This window comes from Rhamphochromis longiceps, linkage group LG9 (assembly GCF_057381845.1).
Source record: "Rhamphochromis longiceps isolate RC_006_pf linkage group LG9, R_longiceps_female_GT1.1, whole genome shotgun sequence".
NCBI classification, from domain to species: Eukaryota; Metazoa; Chordata; class Actinopteri; order Cichliformes; family Cichlidae; genus Rhamphochromis; species Rhamphochromis longiceps.
The window spans coordinates 31,656,718-31,681,875 of NC_140565.1; the positions used below are offsets into that span (position 1 = coordinate 31,656,718).

Genomic DNA, 25,158 nt, shown 5'->3' on the forward strand with positions numbered 1-25,158 from the left:
GCCATTTCCTTCCTCCTCTGGTGCATGGTGCAGCTATGATAAAGGGGAATGACTTTTGGTGGCTCAACTGTGGCCTCATTAAATGAGGACAGCACTTTTAGACTTTCTAAAATATTTTTTTACTGTTCAGATGAGATGTTCTTATGGGACAACATCAGTGTGCTCCTGCAGGTTCCCTGGGATCATAAACATGTTGGAGCATATGGTATGTGCTGTTCAAATATGTGTATCCATCTCTTTAATCATCCTTAAGCCGGCTGACCTGTTCGCTCCAACACATGTGTCAGCGTCTCCTATAAAATCAGTGAACAAAAAGTGATTTATTCAAGTGTCACTGCAGCAGCAACTTAAACAAAATGGCATCAGTTAGAATATTGCAATGACAAAAAAGCATATAATCCTTGCAGTGGTGTTGATAGAGGTTCACATATTTGCTGTTAAACTAACTACAGATGTCTTTGACACAGTGGCTGTGGGTTTGAATCATTATAGCTTATCTGTCCTTCACTACAGCTTTCAAAGCCTAAAGGAAATAATTTGCCAGTCTTGGAATGGCAAATATGAGGAAATGAGGTAAAATGCTCACATGCACACCTGTCCTGTGGGAGAACATCAGTAGTGCTCAGAGCTTTAACAAGCTTTCTTTTTTTTTTCTTTCAATAACCAAGGCCTCATCCACTGCATTATTCTCCACTGATGACTACAAAACAAACAAACAAATACACAAATAATTCCATATCAGTTACAAATTTCACAATTAAAATATAAATTAATGTTGTTTAATACAAACATACCACACAATGTTACCTGAGCTGGTCTGGTTTTCATGGAGGGCTCTGTAATGTCAGATCAGGTGTTACTGTTGAGCTAAAACAACACTTCACCTTTAAATATACCGGAAATTAGAAGAAAGAAACTAGAACAAGGGATAAATGTCTTGCCACGTTTTTTATATTAATTATATAAATACTATTAATACTCATTTATAACTATGTGCATATTTTATTAGGTGACATCAGCTGAAAATGTTTCCATACGGGTGAAATTTCACTCCGGATTACTGCAATCATTTCCTGAATCAGTCACGTGGTAGTGCGGCTTGTGAGGCTTCGAGCGTCATATGATACAAAGTACAACCCTCAATAAAAACGAAAGTAATTTCTGCGCAGTACTCGACAGAGAGGGACTCGTCTCTAAATGTTTTTCTTATTGTTTGTAACTCGGAAACTCGGTTTGTCGCTGATCAGCAGATGCCTCTTCTGCACGTTAGTGCAGGTGAAGTTACAAACTGTTAATATTAATTATTGTAAGGCGTGTCTCCGTGCTGACCTTGAACATTCAGGCGAAGTTTGATTAGCGTTTTCCTCATTCTCAGTGCGTTAATATGAACTACCTGACAGACAGGCTGGGTGAGTTTGAGATCCTTCAACATTAATGCGCCTGCAAACGGATAAAACAACAGGATCATGGCTGGGAACAAGTGCGCAGTGTTTCTGGTGCTCCTGACATTTACGTGGACTTTAACCAGAGGAGGTGAGTTAGCCATTTACTACACACACTAGCTTACTCCAGTGTAAACAGAAGTTACCTGGTTTTAATCTGAAAAAACTACTCGAGAAAACAAATACCAGGAAGTGCAACGAGAGAAACTCCAAAAAAAGCTGAATGTGTGAGGAGAGGCAGAAGTGTCATAACCAGAAACCAACAAATGTCTCCAAGACAGAACTTAGAAATAGAAAATGAACCTTTATTTGTGCTGAGGCAGCAGAACTGAGAACACAGCCCGAGAATAATATAATAGAAACAAACATGAAATAAGACTAAGTCTCGGCAATCTAAATGACAAGAATAGGAACAAACTAAGCAGAAAATATAATTGCCAACACAATAGCCAATGATAAACTCAAAACGTTGGGTCACAGAGCAGGATCATGACAAATAATGTTTGTGATTTATTTTCCTGAAAACTTTATTATTAAATATTATCACTCTCAGTGAAATGGGAATGTGGTTTAAACAATCAGTTTGTATCTACATCTAAAACCTGCTGATGACAGGAAAATGGAGAATATACGGTAGATCAGGGCTGGCTGTCACACTTCAGAATCAGAGAAACTTTATGAATCCCAGAGGGAAAATCAGTTGTCATAGCAGCAAATATACAATAAACAACAAACACTCATAGAGTAATGATAAATAAATATAAAGATAAATAGATGAATATAGGTATAAATATACATGTATATTAACATAAAAGGACAAGTGTGTGTGTCGTGGTGTCCAAAAGTGACAGGGTGCATTGAGGTGGGATTATTCTGGTCCACATGTGTGGATCTGACCCACGTGAATGATTTAAAGAGTTTGATGGCAGCAGAAAGGAACGACCTCCTGCAACGTTCCCTCAGACAGCAAGGTTAAAGGAACATGTCGCTGAAACTGCTCCGGTGGCGCCAGTGTCCGGCAGCCTCGCCTCTGTCAGTGCGCCCCAGGGTGGCTGTGGCCATCACCAGTGTGTGAATGTGTGTGTGAATGGGTGGATGACTGGATGTGTAAAGCGCTTTGGGGTCCTTAGGGACTAGAAAAAGCACTATACAAACACAGACCATTTACCATAGTAGAAAGCAAAGCCGGCTCAGTCCCTTTTTGTAGGCAGCGTCCGTGTTGGCAGATCGCTCCAGCTTGTGATCCAGTTGAACTCCCAGATGCTTACAGGATGTGACTATTTCAACATTAGTCCCACCAATGCAGACAGGGAAGGGTCAGGATCTGTTTCTGCCAAAGTCCACCACCAGCTCCTTTGTTTTGGTCACATTCAGCTTCAGGTGGTTCACGTCACACCACCTCACGAAGTGACCAATCAGTCCTCTGTACTCCTCTTCCCTTCCCATCTCCACACTTCCAATAATGGCCATGTCATCTGACAAGTTTATGTGATGTACTTGAAGTCGAATGTATAGATGGTAAAGAGGAAAGGGGACAGAATAGTTCCCTGGGGTGCTGCTATGTTCCTGTTCAGACTCTCTGACACACAACTCTGCAGCCTCACAAACTGTGGTCTGCCTATCAGGTAGTTGCTGATCCAGTGGAGCCTCCATCTGCATAGCCTCCAACTTCTCTCTCAGCTGGATTGTGTTAAAGGCGCTAGAGAAGTCGAAAAACATTATCCGAACCGTGGTGTTGGGTCTGTCGAGGGAGGAATACGCTCTCTTACAGAAACATCTTTTAATAACAGTTCCTTTAATTTGATCGAAGTTCAGAGTTCTGGCTCGAAATGAGCGTCCTTTACATTTTTGCTGTTATTGTTACAAAAAGAAATTAAATTAGTTATCGATGGGCTTTTCAGTAGAAAATGGAGATTAAAAAATGAAGTCTAAGTTTTATTTTATTTTTCAAATAGAGACATCAGTAAGTTTAGAAATGAACACGTTCTCATACTCATTATATTTAAACAATGAATTTGAACCAGTAGTAATGATTGTGAATTATTCCCTATGGGAACTGAAATGACAGAATTTATGGTGCTCGATCTTTGGGATCCACATTTTAAGGTTGCTGGTCTTGATCCCTGTGCCTCACTCAGACCCACATGAGTCAGTCATGACAGATGTTTTCCTCTGGAGTCACAGGGACACAATCTTTCTAAGATCAGTTTTGGACAACGCAACAAAGCAATGTTTCCATGTGTCGGCTCAACACGAAACCTTCTGCCAACAAGGAAACAAACAAAAACATCCCTGCCTTTACATGCCTCACTCTAAAAACATTATCACACGTCTCATATTTTTAATAAATCAGGTCAAAGGTCACTTGGTAAAATAACTAAAATGGTTATACAGAGAAACCAAACTACATACACATTTAAAATGATGCGCTGACTTTGGCATCACTGCTGTAAATTAAATCTGTTCTTAAGAACTCTAAAAGATTGTTGGAGAACCTGTTTAACTGAAACCAAGTTACTGTTTTTCTGGAGTCAGCTGGAAAGAGCAGAGACATTAGCCTGTGGCACAGGGAAAGTCTTCAGTCTGCAGTTTACAATTCTTGCTTTGTAATTTACTGTATTTTCATGTTTAAATTTATTGGGCTCCTGATGATTTTTTGTTTTAGATACTTTTCTGTTTTCAGCTTCTGTCTTGATTTTTATTTGTCTCTGGTGTTGCTCTCAGTTTTGTCTGAAGTCCTTCTAATGTCCGTCTGAGTTTTCCTTGAATGTTGTCTCATTCATCCATCCGAGCCTCCTTTAAGTATTTTCTTTTCCTATTTCCTGTTTTACTTTGATAGTTGTCTTTTGCTTCTTGCTTTGGTTCGTCCATGATCGTCTTCACCTGTGATGCACATTCACTGCACATTTCTCTTTGACTCCATCTTTGTATCTTTGTCCCTCCCACTAAATCTGAGCTAATGGGAAAAAAAGACACAAGCTGGGAGGAGAAAGGATTGGAATGGCTTGTATAATTCAGAAATTATCAAATGAGGAATTGAAACCAGTCGACGTGGCATAGTAAGATTGTTTTCAGGGTCAGTAGTAGTCTGTACTACGGCTGTAGTCCTGTCAGCTCAGAGACATTTGGTGGTGGAGGAAGGGTTATATTATTTCTGGGGGACTACTAGGTTTGACATTTAATTCTATACATGCATTTGCTTATCCCACTCTCAATAAAACATTACTTATCAGCACCAATTTTCACTCTAAAGCATCTAAAAATGTTTTGAGCTGCAGATCTTACTTTATGATCATGTGTCTCTTGCTGTTGTTGCAGATACCGACGTGTCCTGCATTTTCATGGAGACCTGCATGCTGCCATGCAGCTCTGAGGGAGGCACTGCAGTCATCATCCACTGGTTCCAGCAATCAGCAGGAAACCGTTTTGTTCATTCATTCTATGAAGGCAAAGACCAGCTTGGACTGCAGAACCAGCGCTTCAGAGGCAGGACGTCACTGTTCAGCGACCAGATCTCCTCAGGAAACGCCTCACTCCTGCTGACAAAGGTGGAGGTTCAGGATGAAGGGAGATACAAGTGCTACACCAGCACTGAAAATGGAATCAAAGAATCATTTATCAATTTAAAAATGGATGGTACGTGACACACAATGCATTCATTTTAAAGAAATGTATGTTTTTAATCTTTATCATTTTCTCCAAGTGTATGTATAAATGTTTCTACTTATATTCAGATATTTTTTGCAGAAATAGCTCTAGTTAAAATATAAATAAAAAACAATATCATGTACCATGCATGTATGTATTGACTGTGAATAAAGTTTAAGGTCATGGCGTTAGATCTAGTATATATCTGCAAGTAAAAGACCTGCAAAGAAAATGCAGCTACTGATGCAGTCCAGAAAATGTATGAGAATAAAGAAAAGCACTACAATTAGTCTTTGGATGAAACACTTGATTTAATGACAAAGATGTCCTGCTCATAAAAAGTTCAGTTAAAATACATCATTCGGTGTAGAAAAATCGAGCACTGGTAACACTTGACTATATTTCTCCTTTTCAGCTTTTTCACCGTACTTGCTTTATAAATGCTAAAAAAAGAACCCATAAAGATATGTGAACATAAACTCTGTCTTTCTTTTCTTTTTTCTGCAGCTCCAGTCCATGAAGTCGACATTCAGCGGGAAGGAAACACACTCACCTGTTGCTCAGAGGGGATCTACCCTGAACCTAAGCTCACCTGGTCCACCAGTCCTCCCTCCAATGTGAACAGCAAGTGCAACACCAGGATGCAGGAGACTGAGCAACACCTCTACAACATCAATAGCTCTGTGACACCTTCAGACAGCGAAACTGATCTGACCTTCAGCTGCACCATCAGCACTCGCCGTAGCAAGAGGAGTGTAACTTGGCCCTCCACCTCATCTAAACAAAGTAAGCAGTGAAGACAATAATGTTGTAATATGATGTACTGTATGTTAAATTTACCTTAATCCTAAAATGACATCAGATAATGTTTTGTCATACAAGAAGGAAATCCACACAGAGTGTTGAAATCAATTTTAACTCTGCAAACCATGATTCACAAAATAGATTAATAATAAATTCACATTGTTTGTAATTGGAATTAAAAAAATGAGAAATTAATTAATTGTATAGTTTTGGCTACATCTTGATTTTTTTTGTGTAATTTATTCAGTTTTATCAGGAAAAAAAATCTCTCTGAACTCTCGAAAACTCATAAAATCTCATCTATCAAATATGATGTATGAGTGTGATACATGATATGATCGGTGTTACATATGGGCTCAAATTGTGCTCATAAATATTTTGAACTTGTAAATCAAATGTGTACTGAGTCCTGATGAGAATTTGTGTGTGTTTGTAAAACACAAGTTACAGTTTTTTACAGTTGTACACGTAGTTTTTTGCTTTGTATCTGTAACCAGACCTCAACAAAAAACAATTTGTAACTTGTGTAATTATTTTTACAAACACAAATTCTCATCTATAGATGCACAGACATAAAATTGTCAGATATTTTGGTTTACAAGGTTACAAAACTCACAACTACGAAGTACAAAATGTTTATGACCGCAATTTGTGTTACGGGGTCAATTTTCTTTAACATACATGTGCAATGCAGCGTTCTCACATACAGTTTAGACCTTAATCGGTTAATGATCAAGTTTAGTGTTATTTACACGTTTTTATCAAGTTTTATGCAGTTAAACACAAACTCTGATTTCATTATATTCTAATAATATTATTCTAATTAAACCACATTCTGATGATAAAGCAAAAATAATAATAATGATGATGTAGTGGGACATGGGTGCTTATCCCATTCAGAGCCATGATGAGGTTTGAGCCAAAAGACATTTTAAGTGATTCTGTTTCTTCTGTTTCAGGTAATTCAGGAGCTACTGTAGCAGGAGTGATTACAGGCATTGTGATTACAGGGGCAGTAGCAGCAGTAGGCTTCATGCTGTATAAACGCAGAAAAGGTAAATGACTTTCTCCCTTCACTTTGCAGTTCATTTTGTTCATGTTATTTATACTGATTATGTTTTGTTTTTTGTTTTTTCTAAAGTCGATTCCTCAGAGCAACACCAACAAAACACATACGTGAGTAAATCTTGTTTGAACTACACTAAATAAAAAATGACTTGTTTGAAAACAGTGTTATGGTCATGGAGATAAAACCAGATGTCTATAATGAATGAAATTAAACTGCTGTCGAGTCAAAATGATTTAGTATTGAGTCAGACTGAAGCAACAACATCCATGACATGAAAACAGAAAATCAGATGAAGCACATTCAGATTGATGTGGTGATTTTTTTTTTTTGACTGTATATGTTTTTTTATTATTCATAATGATGACATGTTTCTAAATGGTCTCTTTTCATCTTTTTGACAGTGACACTGAACTTAAGGTGGAGCTGAATAGAAGCTCTGCCACGAAACATCTGGCAGACCCCAGCAGCTCTGCTTCAGCCCTGCACTGAACCCTCCTGAGTGTTGGATCTCTGCTCAGTAAAGCAAAAACTTTCATAAGTGAAAAACCTGCTGAAAACGACATTCAAATGAGTTACTTAGTTACTCATACGTGCACTGAGGAGCAAGGACACTTTTTTTTTTTTTAAATTCTGTTTTCATCTATGCTGATTCTTGGTCATAACCTAAATATTTTCATATGCCTCCTTCTGGACCTTTGATTTTTGGTTGTGCAGCACAAAGAAGAATGTTGCAAAAAAGAAGAGTCTCAGTCACAGAGGCAGCTTTGATTTATTTGTCAAAAACTGCTGATAAACTTGAGTTTAGCTACTAGCTGAGCTGGTAGCTTTTCAACATGTGTTCTACTGTGGAACGAAAAAATGATATTAAGCACTGAAGACAGTTTTAGATGATGTGAGAGATACTTTTTTTTTCTTGTTATTTGTGTTTACATATGATTGATTTGTTTTATGCAGTTTAATATAAATGTAAATGTCTGAAACTGACATCCTGCACAGTGTTTACAGCTACTAACTATTTTCAGTCCTTAATGGGCTGAGATGAGGGACCGTTTAATTTAAGTGCAGCAGACATCATTTCAAACTTCAGAGATGATCAAGTTTGCAGCTGTTGTTTGAGTCATCTGGCATTTAATAAACACAGAGGGGAGACCGTCAAGCTGCTGGAAGAACCACGCAGAACATCTTAAGGTGGATTTGTACTGTATTGTAGTAAAAATACACTGTCACCAGGACAGGATCTCACCTGCTGTGTCTCGGAGGGCAGCTAAAAATAAAAGGTGGGTGAGAGAAAGACCTGAGCAGTGTAGAGGAATTTCTTTTATTCATGTATTATTTTACTGTATAATGCCTTGGTGCCACTGGGTTTTAGTATGGCTCAATGTCTCACACATTCATGCCATTGAACAGCCGGGTGATTGTTGGTGGAAGCAGACAACTTCACAGGAAGAGTCTTTTGTCTCTTCAACGACTGTGAGAGGTAGCAAGGGAGTGTGAACCTTTCTTTGGGGGAAAGGCCGATGGTCTGAAGCAGCTATGTCCTGCTTTTTGTTCCTGTAGGGGGTATTTAACCCAGGGCCATGCTGGGCTCAGGGAGAGACACTGCTGACTGTCTGCCCCAGTGATGGCTTCTCTCACCAAGCTTGGCTTTTTGATCTTTTTTTGATTAAAGGATGTTAGCTACAATCCACCGTTTGTCTGCAGGCTTTATTAAATGGAAACTTCCACAACAGGAGCAGCAACTAGTAACTCGTAGGTTCTTGTGTCTTTTCAAATGCTGCCATCTCGAAAATGAATGTTTTGTGTGTATGTGTGTGTGTATATAATGCATAAGAAACTTCACTAAATAAACAACTTGACTAAAATATATTAAGAACAATTTTTTTCAGTCCATGTTTAGTAGCTGAAGATGGTTTCTGCAGTTCCTGCAGGAAGCAACATCTGCTCATTTGTTCTCTAAAAGACGAACACAGTAACACACACAAAGACAGACTTACTCCAAAATGTAGTTTATTGGACCAAGGGAGGAACTACAGCAGTTTAGAACAATTAAAAACAATTAATTTAGAGAAATTTAGGACCTCATGTAGGTTACAGGCTTCCTATCAGTGGCCTTTACTTTTTTGAACACCACTGATTATATTAGAACCTTCTTATACTAACACAGCTGTGATGAAGATTAGTTAAGATTTTTCAAACTGTAAGAGATAACCATAGATCTTTAACTTTTTTAAAGCTTGTCCGACCAAAGTTATTCAAACATCTAGGTGAAGGCAGGTTAAATTAGATGAGCTTTGTTACTTCCTAGTGGATAAGAAGAGGTGAGTGAGGCATTACTGACTTCCGAAAAGACTAAACTTCATTCTCTAAACCAAATTCTCAGTGGCCTAAACTTAGTAGTTGAATAAAATCTTCTTTTGTCCAAACCTTAAACACTGTTCAGGGTCTTAGGCACAATCTGCAAAACTCATACTCTTTTTTTCAAAACCTTAAACACATGCTCAGTCAATAAACACATTTAACACTTGAATAACAGCTGTCATCTTTTACACACAGCAACGAACAATTGAACAGGCGTGTTTCTAATGATTTAATCAGACCAACTGAACAGGATAAAAGTCCGTTTGAGGGGCGAGGACGACCAAGAGAAGTCATTACTGATGAAATTCAGGCAACTATTGCACACCATGTCCTTGTTCATGGAATGACAACGAGGGAAGCAGGATAAGGAGTCCAACCCAACCCTACTGTTACTGTAGGCTAGTAGTTGCAGTTGCAACTCTTGCAATATGACAATATGAGGCATGCTTTTAGAAAATGTGTGTAAACAATTGGGAAAAACTGTAATTGCAATGATCTCTTCACAGTTATGTGGTTTACATCTAAGAAAAACAAACCAGGAAACCTCTCGGTTCAGTCGGCGTGGGCACGAAGCCGGAAACATTCCTGCATACTTGCGTAGCGAGAGCTACATGTTCCTTAGAAAACTAGGTGGCAAACATCAGGCAGCAGTTCTTGTTGTACAACCAGCTGTACAGTTTTTCTTTACATGTCTTTCTTTACATCGTTTCTCATAATGCTTTCATTTCATTATTTCCGTGTTCTCTGGCTCCTCCTGGAGTGTGGGAGCAGGCTATGTAGACAGTAATTATGGTCTTAGTACTAATTAGCATTTTAAGCCAAAAATAAGTAAAATTAAATGTGACACAGTTCTGTTGTAATTAATTACCATCCTCCCTTCTTTGATATAGAGCTATTTGGACTGAATGCTATTCAGAGGTATTTAATACAGTTAGACACAACAACAACAATAATGATTGTTGTTGTTTTTCTTCAGCTAATTTATTATAGCTGAAATGTAAAGTTTAGTGGTTCAAATTAAAACCATGTATTTATGGAGCTGAACAGGGTAAATCCACTGATGTTCTGAAGATCTCCACGGGAGAAATGTTGGTTTCGTTTGAGCACCGCATTTCAGTTGACATCAGATTTCTGTGAGAAAAGTATGAAAAGCATTTAAATGGATTCTTCTTCTTCACTACTTACTGGTTTATTTTCTTGAGTTTTAGTTCATTTTTAAAAATTAATAATGCCTAACAATAAATCGCTGTTACCTTTTTTCTCCAGCAGGGGGTGCTGAAGTGACACTTTTTTACACATTGAGAAAAATAATCTTACAGTACAACATGACAACTAAATCATGGCCTGAATATTTTCTATGAAAGAGTAAAACAACCTCAGAGGGAATTCTCTTCCTCCTGTATCACACCTGCAGAAATGACCTTGCTTAGTATACAGTGTCTGCTTTACAGCACTGTAGTCAGACCAGGGGAATCTAACACGGGGTTTTTATCCTACAGGTTAGACATTATACTGAGTCAGTAACATGCTCCACATTATACCGAAAAGGGCATTTCTATAGCTTTACCTCTTCAGCACCTGGTCAAGAGAACCCAGGCCAAGGCTAACAGCAACGCCAATATGAATGACATTCTGCCAAACACTCACCAAGCCTTAGACAGTGTCTGTGAAATGTTATAGAAACATTTCCTTTTTTGTGGTTCTTTTTATTCTTATTCACCCAACCATTTTTTGGGCAGCCGACCTCTTTGAACAGTTTAATTATATGAACACTGTGAGCAGTTGTTGATTAACTTTCCATTAGTATGTCACAAAAATGTATTTAGATGAAGGGTGTGTTGTTTTTCACAGTGAACACGCTACGCTGGCGCAAGCAACAGAACCAGCTGGGTCAGATTTCACCATCGCTGTTCACTCTGTTTGAACACTCAGGTAGTGTAGCATGAAAATGAGCAGGATGCTGGCTGGGATCAAATGTGTCGTGTTTTTGATGGTCCTGATTTTCCAGTGGACTCATGCAAGAGGAGGTGAGTGAGATGTTCTCTACACCTACGTTATTCTAGTATAAATGCAAATCAATGTCATGTTGTTTAGAAAGCCAAATACAGGAGGAAATATAATAAAGACAGAGACTCTGAGTCAAACTTAAAAGCTCCCAGGGCAAAACTCTCAGATGTACATCTCAGAAAGGTGTGTAGACAAACCATGTTCTTTCTCTTTATTATTTATCGTCATTATTCAGTGAAGCAGGACTATGGTTTAAACAATGTTTGACTGCACAATAGTGAGTTTGTTCAAAGTGTCAGCAGTAAGGATTTCATTAAACATACACAAAGACAAAATATATAATTATCAAACCCTCAGTGTAACTGTGTGAAGTTTATAGTTAAAGGAAAAGTGTAATATAAATAACAAGGTACAAAAACAATTTCAAGTCAGGTTAAATGTCCCTTGAAACTGTGACTGTAACATATGAACATATGTTTATTAATAAACAGCAAAAAGAAAAGTAGTAGGGCCTGGTCTGTGGATTTATATCTATCTATCTATCTATCTATCTATCTATAAATAATGCCATCTAATAAAACATGTTTACTGCACGTTTCTTACTTCCTATTTCTCATTGAAAAAAAAATGCCCAACCTTCCAGGAGATGTAATTATTGGAAACGGACTGAATAACACTGAAAACATTCAGTGTGTGGGAGTGGAGGCAGGAATTTCACAAACTATACTCGTAGTATACAAACTATGAGATCTATAAAATGGGAAGGTGGTTTAAACTGTGTTTGGATGTAGGCAGTGAGTTTGTGCTCACTGACAGGTCAGTGAAACATATTGGCTGAAGGAGAACCCAAATGTTGGACTTTTACAATGGAGAAAGTGTGGTTTTTTTTTCACAGAAAAAACAGAAAAACAGTGCCAACAATCCAGTTTGTGCTCTCCCAATTCCCCATGCCGTGATTCCTCTCTGTGATGCGTGGTAATGTTTAGTCCTCCTCGGTGCATGTGTTTAACAGTGTGCTGCTCCCTCCACACGTTTCTGTGATCACCCTGAAAACAAGAGATGCCATAATGAGTACCGTCCTATCCACCGGCCGACAAAACACATTAACCATTCCAATGCGACTATATGCGCTGAGCACTAACTGAATTCCAAGTTTAACAATCCCACACTGACTGCTGCTCCACTGCTCTCTTAAGTAGAGCTCCTTGATTAAGCAGATCAGCAACAAGTGAGTGATTATCCCAGGTGTGGGTGGCTCCAAGGCAGGGACTCTCCAGGCCTGGTGGGGCAGCAAAACTGACACAACCACACACGGTGAAACAAGGGACCAGGGGCAGATCACACCACAAACAACCATAAAGGATTAAGAAAGACGAATAAAACTCTTAATATTCATTAAACTCAAAAATAACACGTGATCTCTGGGTCAACCAGGCCCATGACATATTCTTTAAGTAATCCAGAGTGTAAAGAGCAGGAAATAGAGTTTGTAGTACAGCCAGCTGTCAGTGTTTGAGATTTTAAACCTATGAACACAAAAGCAACAAAACATATTTTATTTTGTTGCCTGTGTTATTTTTCTCATCTCATAGCTTTTTTTCCTGTTTCCTTTCCTGGATTAATTTAAATGATTTAATTTATTATAATGTTAAAGGCTGGAAAACATGCACATATGACCAATTTATGTTTTTCTAAATTATGTTGAATAAAGACCGAGGGTGCAAAACTAGGACTGGAGTTTTAAAACATCTAAACTCTATAGATAATCAACAGTAGCTAGAACCCGCATAATGCAATAAAACTGTGATTTAACATTACAAAAATAATAAGACCTGCAGCAGGGATTAAAATTCACCCTACAAAGAATCTCAGCTTTAAACTTGAAAATAAATGGAAACCTAAACAGGAACTCAAATATACTAACACAAAACTGCAGATTCATGACAATGTGAAACAGTATGTGTTTCCCTTTACTTATACTTCAATACTCAATAAATACTAGAAAACTGGAAATGTTTACGTTTTCAGCCTAATCCGATCTTTTACAGTGGCATGTTCTCACAAACATAAAAAACTTGATGAATAAATGAAATAACTTAGCTAAGGGTCAAATAAAGCAAGATAAAGTATATATTTATCAAAAACAGTTGTCATGCCTGCTTTGAAAATTGAAATTGTGTCATTATTGTTTTTAAGTTCTCTGCACAGCACAGAAAAAGATGAAATTTGATGAATATCAGGAAATCATTTAATCAAAGTCGCCACACCGGTGCTGCATATTTGGGTTAAATTTTCCTGAACTGGAGCAGAAAAATGTTAAAAGGCTTTATTAAGAGAGAGAAAAGTTTTTAATTCTGCAACATCAGAGGGCTAAACGCTGATGATGTGTCTCTACCTGTTGTTGCAGATACTGAGGTGTCCTGCATTTTCAAGAAAAGCTGCATGTTACGGTGCAGCTATAGTGGCAGTGATGTAGTCATCCACTGGACTCAGGTATCAGCAGGAGACCTTAATGTCCACTCATTCTACAATAACCAAGACCAACTCAAACTCCAGAGTGAGCGCTTCAGAGGCAGGACGTCACTATTCAATGACCAGATCGCCGCAGGAAACGCCTCACTGCAGCTGAAAAAGGTGGAGTTTCAGGATGAAGGCAGATACAAGTGCTACACCAGCACTGACGGAGGAAACCAAGAATCATTTATTAACCTAAAGATAAAGGGTAAAAAACAAAATATATATATTTATTCAAGAAATTTCTCTGTTTTGTTTTGTTTTGTTTTGTTTTGTTTTGTTTTGTTTTGTTTTGTTTTGTTTTGTTTTGTTTTGTTTTGTTTTGTTTTGTTTTGAGAGATGCAGGTGTGGAACCAGGGCTCTGCCCCAAAGGGCGAACACAAGAGAAACAGACCCAAGATGGAAAAACACTGAACACTCGAATCATGACAATCATCACCCTCCCCTCAAAGATCACTTCCTGCTTACAGAGCCGACTGTGAACCCAGGAGCTTTCCTCGGGGACATTGGATTTGAGGGGACAAGTTTCACCTTCAAGACATGAAATGGGATGGATGCGCACTGATCGTGGTAGCTTGAGCTTCATTGCAGAGGGGCTGATGACAGTCTTGACTTCAAAAAGTCCAATAGAATGAGGAGCGAGCGAGACAATGATTTGAATGAATATTTTTTGGATCACACTTGGGAGCGTGTATCTGGAAGCAGTCAGCATAGTGATGTTGCCGCACTTACTGGTTTCAGGTCCTTCAACTGTGTCACATGTGATGCTGGACTCTATTCTTAAGAGAGAGGTTGGAGCCAAATGACTTTTTCTGATTCTTTCAGGTTCAGGTAATTCAGGAGCTATTTTAGGAGGAGTGATTGCAGCCATCGTGATTACAGGAGTAGTAGCAGCAGTAGGCTTCATGCTTTATAAACGCAGAAAAGGTAAATGACTTTCTCCCTTCACTTTGCAGTTCAAATTGTTTATGTTTTTTCTACTGAGTATGATTTTTTGTCCGGCCCCAATCCCTCAGTGCAACAAGAACCACAAAGTACAGACAGTGATTCTGCATACGTGAGTAAATGTTTTATGAACTACACTATGAAAACTTGTTTGAAGATAAAACCAGATGTCTATAATGACTCTAATTAAACTGCTGCTTTGTCAAAAATATTTTATTAGTGTGTCAGAGTGAAACAGCGCTCAACAACATCCATGACATGAAAAACAGAGAATCAGATGAAGCACATTCAGATGGATGTGGTGTTTATTTGTTTATTTTTGAACTGAACACACTATTTTCCATTCATAATGATGACATGTTTTCAAGCTTTATTTTTTTTATCTTGTTAACAGTAACACTGAACTTGTGCCGATGGCAAAGGGAAGGTCTACCATGAATGGTGAAACACCTGACACCACCCAAGCAGACCCCAGCAGCTCTGCTTCAGCACTGAACTCTCTTAATGTGTTGGCTCTCTGTTTAGTAAAGCACAAACATTCATAAGTGAAAAACCTGCTAAAGACGACCTTCAAATGAGTTTCTTGGAGCCATAGAAACTCATACGCACTGAGGAGCAAGAACACTGAGACATTAATTTACTTTTTTTTCCATTTTGTTCGCGTCATATCCTAATGCTTGATTTTATCAAAGAAAAGTTTTCATTTTACAATCATAACCTAAATATTTTGACATGCCTCCCAGCTTCATCTTGGACCCTTGAGCTTCGGGTGTGCAACAGAATAAATCTAAGGAGAAGAAATGAGCCTGACTCACAGAGGCAGCTTTGATTTGTCTGTGAAAACTGCTGATAAGTTGAGTTTAGCTACTAACTCAGGGGTCGGCAACCCGTGGCTCTGGAGCCATGTGCAGACCTTTCACCTTTACATTGCAGCTCCCTATGGCTTTGGGAAATAAGTAATCATTTAAGTGTGCTGTAGACATTTGTTGTTGTTGTTGTTGTTGTTGTTGTTGTTGTTGTTGTTGTTTTTGTAGCTCAAAATATGCGTTACAAATGCCAGTGCCAAGGTAGGTATCCCCAACAGAATTTTTTTCCCCTGCATTAGGAGCGCACTCTGGGATGTCCAAATCTCAGACAAACACTAGCCCTCATTTTGTTTTGTTTTTAGTGCATAAACACTTCTTGTAATAACTTATTGGCCCTGAAATGTTGGTGTTACCTCCTTATACAGTAAAGTTAATGGGGAACTTTCCTACAAATACAATACATCCTCAGTTTGTTGAAATAATCCTGTCCGATAACACGTGAGGAACAACAAATGCATAATTTTCTCGTAACAACAGCATGCCACAATTTTAGTTTGCTGCATGTATACTTTAAGTTCATTTGAAAAAGACTTTCAACGTAGCAGGTTTTTTATGTTTTTGTTTTGTTTTGTTTTTGTTTTTGTTTTTGTTTTTTTTACAGTGTTCTAAATGTTTAAAATGTTTTTGCTAAAATACATTTTCACAAGCAAGACATTAGCCTATTTTGTATACATAGTATAAAACTAAAAAACAATATATACAGTGTTATCTTCATTTTATATGTCAAAAAACTTGCAGCTCCAGGTGTTTTCTCTGTTGTAGAAACCAGGTCCATATGGCTCTTTGAGTGTTAAAGGTTGCTGCCCCCTTGTACTAGCTGGTAGCTAACAAATATGTCTTCTACTGTGAAACGAAAAAATAATAATAAGCAATAGTTTTACACGATGTTAGCGATACTTTAGATTGAGACCATCAGGTGGGCACATGGCTGCTTTAGTTTTATTGTTGTTTTTATCTACATTTGTATTTTCATGTTTTATGCAGTTAAAACATAATTTATAATTTATAATTCTAATTTATAATTAAACTGATGTCCTGCACAGTGTTTACAGCCAGCAACAATTTTCAGTCCTTAATCTACTGAGATGAGGGTCAGTTTAATTTAAGTGCAGCAGCAGTCATATCAAACTTGAAGATGATCATGTTTGCAGCTGTTTGATTCATCTGGTATTTAATAAACTCAGAGAGGAGAACATCAAGCTGCTAGAAGAACCAAACATCTTAAAGTTGATTTATATTACATTTGGTGGATTTTTACAATAGCTTTCATGAAGTACTGCTGCACTCTGTGATGAAGAGGAGTCAAATATTGAATCTTTAATGGTAACAGAGGAATCAACACACTGGCCTCAGTTATATGTGTGTATAATGTGTGGGAAATAAAAAGTAAATAAACAACTTGACTAAAATATTAAGAACAATAATTTTTTCAGTGTATATTTAGCAGCTGAAGATGGTCCCTGCAAGAAGCAACATCTGTACATTTCTTCTGTAAAAGACGAACACAGTAACACACACAAACACAGAATTACTCCAAAATGTAGTTGAGGGAGGAACTACTGCAGTTTAGTAGCTAGCAGGCTAACATCCACATCTATTCAAAGAATTCATAGTAAGCCTCATTTAATTGAAAACATCCAAAGTATTATCCTTCATATGTTAACCTGAAATACACCGTACTCTTTTGTTTGAGACAGATGTGTTATTGTTTTTTTTTTCATAGGCTAAATGTTTGCAATAGCAAACATGACACGCTTATGCTCATGTAAGAAGTGTGCCAACTGTTTAGTTCTACTGATGCAAATTCCTGAGTTTCTGGTGACATCCTAATCAGGAAAGAAAATGTACCTGACATGTTGCCAACAGCAGCTAAAACACTTAATCTTACTGAAAAGAGTGAAAGAGTAGCAGATGCCATGTCTGCATGTTCATAGGACACAGAGGTCTGATTCTGGCCTGTGTGATTGTATTTCTTATTACAGGATGAACAATGGAAGGTATTCAACGACCAGTGGAGGTGAAATAAGCAGAGAACAGTTCATGGTGCTTATTGGTGAAACCTCTCTGTTCAGAGTGCGTGGGCACGGAGGCAGAAACATTCCTGCACACTTGCGTAATGACAGCTACATGTAAGCACGCTTTCTTAGAAAACTAGGTGGCAAACATCAGGCAGCAGTACTTGTTCTACAACCAGCTGATAGAGTTCACTGTAGACCCAAAACTGCTGTCTCAACTCAGGCTGTATAGTTTTTCTTTACATGTCATCATTTAAATGCTCTTATCATTTCCCATAATGCCGAGGCTTTGAAAACTTACAAATGACACATTAGAGTTTTCATTTGATGCACTGAAATTTGGAGCTGAAATATTCTGATGTTCTCCACTGGAGAGTCAAGATCTTACATGGAGCTCCAGACTGAGAGCGACTGATGGTTATTTTGTATTTCTTCCTTTTCTGAATAAAAACATCAACAGCTGTCACCTTCTCACCAAGCTTCTTTCTGCTGGTCTTTCAGCTCATTCCAGGCTTATGCAGGTCTACAATCTTGTCCTTGACGTCCTTTGACAGCTCTTTGTTTTTATTTATTTGATATGATGTAGATAAATGTTGTTACATTTTTTAGATATTTTTGTTAAATATTTTTAAAGGATATTTATTTAATAATTTTTAAAGTATAACACTAATCTTTGTTGGGGGGGGGGGGGGGGGGGGGGGGGGGGGGGGGTTAACCCGCAAAGGACTCTAGTTGAGCTACTAATGCAAAGAATTGAAAAAATATTAGATTGTCTGGTCTCTCTGTACATCTTGTAGTTATAAACTCATTATGCAGCTCTTTTGATCTGCTCTTGAAAGATTTTTAACTCGAGTAACGTAAAGAGATGTCAATTTTAAACTTAAATCATCGTTATGCAAAATCTCAAACTGATTTTCAGACATGCGTGATTGTTATTGAAATGTTGGCATTTCTGTGATGCTTCAAAATAGAAAAGTATGAGAAACATTTAATTAGATTAGATCTTCTTTGTCATTTATTGGTTATAATTTCTTAAGTTTTAGTTCATTTTTTTAAAATAAAAAATAAAGAATGTCTAACAATAAGTCACTGTTACCTTTTGTTCTCCACCAGGGAGAAAGTGAAACTTTTTCACAATCTGATAAAATGATCTCTGATATTAGTCTGTGAAGGTGTTTCAAAATAATGTAAATCTTACAGTACAAAATGACAACTAAAACATGGCCTGACTATTTTCAATGAAGGACTAAAACAACCTCAAAGGGAATTCTCTTCCTCCTGTATCACACCTGTACAAATGACCTTTTTCAGTTTACAGTGTTTGCTTTAAAGCACTGCAGTCAGAAGAATCTAAAACAGGATTTTATCCTACAGGTTAGACATTACCGAGTCAGTAACGTGCTCCGCATTAAACTGAAAAAGGCATTTCTATGACTTACCTCTTCAGCACCTGGTCAAGAGAACCCAGGCCAAGACCAAGGCTAACATCACCTCCACAATATGAATGAAAATGTCTGTTTTCTGCAACATGACGTTCTGCCAAACACTCACCAAGCCTTAGACAGTATCTGTGAAATATTACAGAAATATTTCTTTTTTTTTGGTTCTTTTTGTTGATTAACTTTCCCTTAGTGTGTCACAAAAAAGTATAGATGAAGGGTGTGACATTTTTCACAGTGAATATGCTAACCTGCTGTTAGCAACCAAACAAGCTGGGTCAGATTTCACCGTTGCTGTTTACTTTTTGAACACTAACGTAGCTTGAAACATAGGAGGATCATGGCTGGGATCAAATGTGTCGTGTTTTTGATGGTCCTGATTTTCCAGTGGACTCATGCAAGAGGAGGTGAGTGAGATGTTCTCTACACATGCTACCTTATTCCAGTATATTCCAGTATAAATCACGGATATGTGGTTTAGAAAACCAAACAACTCAGTGACTCTGAGTCAAACTTAAAAGCTCTCAGGGCAAAACTCTCAGATCTAAATCTCAGAAATTATTGGTGTGTAGAGAAACCTGTTTTTTATTTTCTTCTTTTTTTATCATCATTATTCAGTGAAGTAGGAATATGGTTTACACAATATTTGACTGTACATTAGTGAGATTTAATTAAACATACACAGAAGCAAAATAGAAATAAAAAAAACGTCACTTTAATTGTATGAAGTTTATAATTAAAAGAAAACTGTAGTATGCATAACTGTCTGTAAGATTATAGAGTCAAACTGTGACTGTAAGATATCCTAATGAATTGTGGTTTACATGAAGTACATCTGTTCTTAAACTTTAGAGACCTTTAAAGGATTGTAAGAAAACCTGTTAGGATGGATTCCTGCATATCGCTAAAAATAAAACCTTGGAATATTTTCTCGTTGACGAGTCAGCAAACAGCTGTCACTGTCTGAGATTTGAAATCTCTGACAACATACTTCACAGTGTTGTCTTCTTTCTTCAAAGATGTTTGTTTTTCATTTTCATGTTTCTTTACATGACTTTATTTAAAATATGTTGTTATGTCTCAGTCTGGAGCCTTTAAAACATGCATGCATGTTTTAAAGGCTCCAGATACCTGATACATACCTGATACATACATCACATATGCATATGTGATGTATGTATCAGGTATGTTTGTTTGTCATTAATCAAAATCATGTAAAATTAAAAAGTACTTTGTGATTCCTTTAGCTTTACATTAATCTAACAATAGTAACAATAACACCATTAGACACTATTGTACCAGATATAACTTAAATTTGCTGTTAATACCACTGCAAATACGTTACCGTTTTCTCATTTCCTGTTGCACTAAACTCTTTCTGTAGCATCCTCTGGTGTTGGGGACGTGGTGTCTGCATCTCTGCAACTCTTTAAAAGATCTTTTTTTTTTTTAAATATTTGCTTTATGACGAACTGAGGGGCAGCACTAAAGCTTAGTATGATATAAATAAGAAGAAATAAGAATGATATGAATTATGAGCTAGAAAATAATCAAAATGAACACAATCAGTCCTGAGGCTGATTACCTTAACTGTTTTCATTTGACATCCTCCACAGAAAAACTCATTTCCACTTTACACTATGTATGAACACCCTAGTTGCCCTGTGGGTGGTCTTTAACCTTTCAGTCCTCTACCAGAACATATACAGTAGTGAAAAAGTGTTTGCCCCCTTCCTGATTTGCTAGTATTTTGCGTATCACACTTACATGTTTCATCAAGCAAATCTTGGTATTAGACAAAGATCCAGGAGGTCACAAAAGAACCCAGAACAACATTAAAGAACAGCAGGCGTCAGTAATCTCAGTCAATGTCAGAGTTTTTAATTCAACAATGAGAAAGAGACTGGGCAAAATAACATACACTATTTCTCAAACGTGAGCACACCCTCCTCACATTTTTGTAAATATTTTATTCTATCTTTTCATGGGATAACAATGAAGATATGACACTTTAATACAATGTAAAGTAGTCAGTGTACAGCTTGTATAACAGTGCAAATTTCTCAAAATAACTCAACATACATTAATGTCTAAACTGCTGGTAACCAAAGTGAGTACACCCCTATGTGAAATGTTCAAACTGAGAACAGTAAAGAGATTTCTATTCCAAAAACATGAAACGCAATATTTATTAGAGTTTGTAGCCAGTTACTAGTCTCAACATGAAAGATGTTCTGCTTCCAATAGTTCATTAACTATATTATTTCACTATATCACTTCATTGTGTACAAATACCTGTCCCTCCGTTTTAAACTGCTATAGTCCAAATCCCTCCATAACGTTAGCAAAAGAATACAATTTTCTTTTCCTTTCTTGAAGCTCCAGTCCATAAAGTCGACGTTTACCAGGGAGAAAACGGGATCACCTGCAGGTCAGAGGGGATCTATCCAAAGCCTGAACTCACCTGGTCCACCAGCCCTCCATCCAGTCTGACTTTCAAAAACACCACCACAGTCAACCAGACTGAACAGCAGCTTTACAACATCAGCAGCTCTCTGATCCTTTCAGGCAGCGATCACGATCTGAACTTCAGCTGCACCGTCAGCACTCGCAGAAACAGGAAGCGTGTAGCTTTTCTGAAAATGCGTAAGCAGTGATGAATGCAACTAATGCTTTAAGTGGAAATTTGTTATTAAACAGATTCAGGTTTTCAGTTGAAGATAATTGAAAAATGATAATTCATATGTACAGTAAATCTGCATAATTTTTAGATTGGAAAATTTCATAATGTGCTTTCATAAATATAAGTTTTGTGTGTTTTTTGTAATAATATTTCAGCGTCTCAAGATGTTCTTGAGTATGAGAACACAATCCCATGCAGTCCATCAAACTTTACACTCTCAAATCTCATTTGGAGATTCAACCACAGTCAGCTCATCCTGAATGGGACTGTCACAAACTACACAGTCTCAGAGAAATGGAAGCAGCATGTGAAGAAGCTTTCAGAGTCAGGCAGCCTCACACTACAGGACATATCTGCAGATCAGGAGGGAATCTACACATGTGAAGTCAATGATGCTGAAGAGACAACAATAAGTCTCAGATCTGTGATGATTCATAAAGGTAAGGTAGCTTTTTCTCACACTTAAATGGTTAAGATTTTACTGGACAATACAATACACTATGATACACACACACACACACACACACACACACACACACACACACACACACACACACACACACAATGAAATTCTGTTCACAATCTAGTTGCCCTGAATTTGATTGCTGCTGTTGTACTGAATTAGACTACATCCTGATGTGATGGGCAAAGGAATAAATCTTTATTTTTTTCTGGTGCATATTTCTAAAATATAAGACTCTTGTTGCAGTCAGGAATACGGTTCTCACTCCCATGCCTTTCTCTCTGACTTCAAATCTCTTCTAAAACTACAAAGTAAATTATTTAATAATTTTGAACAAAACCTCTGGCCCTGTCCAGAGTGTCTCACTTTACGTGGACCTATTTTTTTTCCATCAATTCATCAATTAAATTCATTTTTTCCACTTCTCTAATTCAGAGTCATGAAGAAGTTAAAACCAAAAGACATTTAAGCTGACTCTGTTTCTTTCTGTTTCAGGTACCTCAGGATCTAGTTTAAGAAGAGTCATTGTAGTCACTGTCATTATAGCAGCAGCAGTAGCCTTCATAATTTATACATACAAAAAAGGTAAACAATCTCACTTTACTTCCCTGAAATTTATTTTGAAATTCTATTGATTATGATGTTTTCTGGACTCAATTCCTCAAAGAAACAAGAACCACGACGTACAGACAAAGAAACTTATGTTTTTTTATTTGATTTGGTTTTTTATGGGACTGTTTTTGTTTTTTGTTTTTTTGTAAATCCATCCATCCTGAGAGATTGGAGCTAAATGCCTCTTTCTGTTTCTTTCAGTTTTAGAATTTTTTGCCGTTATTGTAGCAACTTTGTTTGTTGCTATTATGTTTAAACTACTAGCAGCAGTGGTCGTTAAGATGTATGGACGAGGAAGAGGTAAATCACTTTTTTTTTCATCACTTTGCAATTCATTTTGTTCAAGTCATTTCAACTGATTATGATGTTTCCTGGACCCGATTCCTTAGAACAGTGGTTCTCAAAGTTTCTACATCAGTCCCCACATTGCAGGAATAAATATTTTCACACCCCATCAAAACCAAACAGATGGACAGAAAAGCCTAGCTGCAACTTTATTTAGATAGTAAATTCTTTCGCAATAAATCCTTCAGTAATTTTTGTTTTAAACACACAACTTTCATTTCAAATAACTATTTATAACTTTTATCACTAGACTGCTTCATTAGTCTGCACCAATTCTTTAAAAAAGCAATATAAATAAATAAATGTTCACTTAAACACGCGGCTGCAGCTTTTCAGCGGATGTGCAATTTTAATGTAACTGACACAATTTTTTTTTCCGCCGTAAAAGTGAATCCAATGTTAAACATTTGTTCCGCATGACGCTTCTGCCAGGTAAAATGCCCCCCACCTGTCAGAACTCTGCGCCCCACCTGTGGGGTGCGCTACACACTTTCATAATCACTGCCCCAGAGCATCGAGAACAACGACGAAGAGACAGCAAAAAGGATACGTGAGTAAATCTTGTATGAACTACACCAAAAAATGAACTTGTTTGAAAACAGTATGATTATGAAGATACAACCAGATGTCTATAATCAGTCTAATGTAACTGCTGTTTAGTCAAAAATGATTTAATAGTGTGTCAGAGTGAAGCATCGTTCAACAACATGTATGACAGAATATTTTATTAATTTCTAAGGAAATTATGTAAGATGAGGCAAATTCAGATTGATGTGGTGTTTATTTTGGACTGTAGAAGATTTCTCTTTGTTTGAACAACTGTATTCATTATAATTTATTTTTTAATATTATTGACAGTGCTAAACTTCAGCTAATAGGAAATGGAAGCTCTAAAACCATCCAAGCACGCCCCGGTAAACGCACTGCTTTGGTCCGGTGTGTAGTTCTGTGACTGCAGTGAAGACGTCGATCCCTCTGAACTCTGCTGAGTTTTGGCTCTCTGCTCAGTAAAGCACAAACTTTCATGAGTGAAAAACCTGCCGATGACGACCTCAAATCAGTGACTTGGAGCCATCAAAAACTGAAACGTGCACGTACCCAGGGCCGTGCAGAGATGTTTAAAGGGGCGGTGCTCAAAGTTAAAAAGGGGCATATAGAACCAGGCTGAATAACAACAACATACATTCATCTTTTTTTCGCCTGTCCGGTTTGGCTCTTTTGCCATCAGAATTATTGTCTAAAGGCAAAGAAAGACATACATTCATCAAGAATCTAATATGCAATCGCATCATACTATATCATTGTCGTCAGGTAGCAACAGTGCAGCGCAAACCTAACCTATGTTTTACCTGATGGGGTGCAATGTTGCTGCTGCTCCTGCTGTTCCTGCTGCTGATAGTGCTGGAGGGCAGAGCTGTGTTGATCTGAGACAGCACTTGGAATCATAAGGCAACAAAACTGAGAAATAAACAAGGCTCTACTTGTGACTCACTCTTTGCCTCTCTTCCTCCTTCCATCTCATCAGCACTCTCCATTTGCTGTCCATCGGAGAATAAGGCACAATTTGCTATTGCATTAATCTTTTATATAATTATCCACACTTAACAACTCTTGCACTTAATTCATAATAAAGTTATAACAAAACAACGCTATAGAACCAAAACTTTCCAAATATGTTTATTATTATTTTATACTTGAATACCTCTGAAACAACTGGTACACGTATGTTACCTGTGCTCCTTGTAATCCAGCTGCTGAGGGATCCACTGCCTTTAGTAGCCTCACACAGCTCCTACTGTTTCCTCCTCATGTCCTTACCTTAATCAGCTGAAGTGAATGTTAGCAAATTTACCTGCAGCAAATATTATATCAGACTCCCTTTGCAGACGATTATTTTTTGCAGCTTTTGTAACCACATGAGCTGCTGGAAGAACCTGTGTGTTTTTTG

At 37.5% G+C, this 25,158-nt stretch overlaps 2 protein-coding genes across 2 annotated transcripts; both read left to right on the forward strand.

Moving 5' to 3' along the window:
• The first annotated feature begins 1,129 nt into the window (after positions 1-1,129).
• On the forward strand, positions 1,130-8,814 carry LOC146662585 (V-set domain-containing T-cell activation inhibitor 1-like). The gene is made up of 6 exons (XM_085417574.1): positions 1,130-1,533; positions 4,761-5,078; positions 5,598-5,876; positions 6,854-6,949; positions 7,036-7,070; positions 7,365-8,814. The coding sequence occupies exons 1-6, from the start codon at positions 1,467-1,469 to the stop codon at positions 7,365-7,367; spliced, it is 798 nt and encodes a 265-aa protein (XP_085273700.1). The 5' UTR covers positions 1,130-1,466; the 3' UTR covers positions 7,368-8,814.
• Positions 8,815-11,211: 2,397 nt separating this feature from the next.
• LOC146662586 (CD276 antigen-like) lies at positions 11,212-24,446 on the forward strand. The gene is made up of 8 exons (XM_085417509.1): positions 11,212-11,348; positions 13,736-14,050; positions 21,487-21,753; positions 21,946-22,230; positions 22,749-22,838; positions 23,067-23,165; positions 23,643-23,760; positions 24,069-24,446. Exons 1-8 carry the CDS (start codon positions 11,264-11,266, stop codon positions 24,160-24,162), a joined length of 1,353 nt encoding a protein of 450 aa, XP_085273635.1. The 5' UTR covers positions 11,212-11,263; the 3' UTR covers positions 24,163-24,446.
• Positions 24,447-25,158: the final 712 nt, after the last annotated feature.